Below are 2,179 nucleotides of genomic sequence, written 5' to 3' on the forward strand. Positions count from 1 at the left end.
CTGCACACCACCGCTCCGCAGCTCGCCTCACAGCCGCGCTCATCATGCCGGCCGCCACCCGGTGCATCCTCTTCGGGGTGGCGCGGGCACCCCACACCACTAGGCAGCGAGGACCGGGTGTGGTGCGTTCCAGTCGCGCTGGCACTCTGCCCCCCACACGCAGGCGCAACACAGGTTCGCGGTCGCAGGTCCCTCCGGCGCAGCGCCACCCACGACCTGGCCGCCGGCATCAGTGGCGGTACGCCGCTCGAACCTAGACACGTCGTAGGTGCCTCACCCTGTCACCACCAGGGGTGGCCCCGCACTGGCAGGGAGAGGGGGGCTGCCTGGCTTCCCCACACAGAGTGGGTACTGGAGCCTGGATACTACGCACGGAGGTGCCCCCCGCCTTCAGGACAAGTGCAGAAAAGGGGAAAGAGGAAAGGCATACAGGAGCTCACACAGGCATATGCACTGCAGAGGAGCCGGAGAACCGCCACAAAGGAAAGGCAAAGGAAGAGAGATGGGAAGCCCACATGGAGGTGGTGCCACCATGGACTATAAAAGAGAGAGGCACTGGTGAGAAGGTAGACAAAAAAGGGCCAAAGGTGGGACTCATGGACTAATCAGAGCACGATGTGAGGATGGCGTCCTGCAGCGCTGCCATGACCCTTGCGAGGGGTGGTACAATTTAACAGGACAGTGCGCAGCACACTGCATCTTTGCTTCGCTCTCTCTCTTTCGCACTCGTCCTATGTATTACGCGCCACCCTTGGTGAAGCCGTAGAAAACACTGACGCCCTCGGACGGGATGACGTAGCGACATTCTCTCCATGTCTCGCACAGCATCTCGACAAGCGAACGGTCGTCCACGACGTAGGCGTCGCCGATGATGTCCTTGATGTGGTGGCGCGTCACGTTGATTGCGTGGTAGAAAGGCATCTGGCTAAAGAGGTGGTGCACAACGTGGGAGTTGTTGATGTAGTGCAGCCAGTTGTTGATGATGCAGCCGTAGTCACGGTCGACTGTGGCGATGGCGCCGCGCACAAATGTCCAGTGCTCGTGTACGTAGTGCGGGATGCGCAGGTCGGAATGCTGGAGGTAGGTGACGTAGAGCAGCCAGAAATTCGTCCAGAGGTAGGGCACGACGTACCAGCAAAAGACGTTGTACGCGCCGTACTGGTAAGTGCAGAGAGCCAATATGAACAGCGCAGCCACGATGCCGACATCGGAGAGCAGAATGTCATACCGGTCGTCTTTGTTGAAGAGCGGCGACGAAGGCTCGAAGTGGTTGGTGCGGCGACCGTAGTCCTGGCTGGCGATGTTGGCAAAGAGGTACGCTTGCCAGCCAAACGTGAAGATGACAAACATATTCCACAGCATCACCAGCGGCGTCTCCTCGACCAGGTCAATCACACGCTGCTCCTTGCGCGGCACAAACGCCGTGTCCTTGGTGAGGTGGTTCGTGTTCTTGTGGTGGTTGCCATGGCTGATGCGCCAGCTGTGGTACGGGACGAGGATGGCGGAGTCCAGCAGGAAGCCGACGGCGTTGTTCAGCGAGCGGTACGGGCTGAAGGCCTGGTGACCGCACTCGTGGGCGAGCACAAAAATAGCGAAGCCGTTGAGGCCCTGGGCGATCCCAAACACAGTCCACGCCGCAAGCTTCACGGCACCGACGACGGCATAGCTGACGATGTTTGTGCCGGCCACACCATACACAACGCCCCCGAAGGCAGCCAGCACCGGCATCACGGCACGATACATGATGAAGTACAGCGCCAGCACCTGGCAGATGTCGCGGAAGACGTAGTACATGCTCTGCACCGCCGAGCGCTCAAAGTACTTGGCGGGGATTTGGTCCTGGATCTGCTTGATGGTAAGCTCCTTGGGCGGCACCACTACGTCCACATCCTTCTTGCGCCCTGCCTTGAGAATGGACTTCATGGCTGCGAAAATGGCTAGAGCAGCGGAATGTGTGTACGCATATGGGAGTGGATGCGCATGGATTATGACGAAACGAATGCTGATAGCACGGCGGGGTACCTCGCCTGCTTTTCCGCACTTCTCTCTTAGTCGCCCGTTGCAGAGACGTGCAAATGCAGCTGAATCACAGAGAGTACGTGCTTATATATATAGATAAATATAGATAGATATAGATATAGATATATATATGTCGTGCAGCTGTGGGACACGTGAGAAA

At 58.3% G+C, this 2,179-nt stretch overlaps 1 protein-coding gene across 1 annotated transcript; it reads right to left on the reverse strand.

The window, feature by feature from the left end:
- Positions 1-738: 738 nt before the first annotated feature.
- LBRM_10_0010 (putative fatty acid desaturase) lies at positions 739-1,923 on the reverse strand (the record flags this gene model as incomplete). Its single annotated transcript, XM_001562166.1, has 1 exon — positions 739-1,923. One exon carries the CDS (start codon positions 1,921-1,923, stop codon positions 739-741), a length of 1,185 nt encoding a protein of 394 aa, XP_001562216.1.
- Positions 1,924-2,179: the final 256 nt, after the last annotated feature.

Source organism: Leishmania braziliensis, chromosome 10 (assembly GCF_000002845.2).
Source record: "Leishmania braziliensis MHOM/BR/75/M2904 complete genome, chromosome 10".
Lineage (NCBI taxonomy): Eukaryota > Euglenozoa > Kinetoplastea > Trypanosomatida > Trypanosomatidae > Leishmania > Leishmania braziliensis.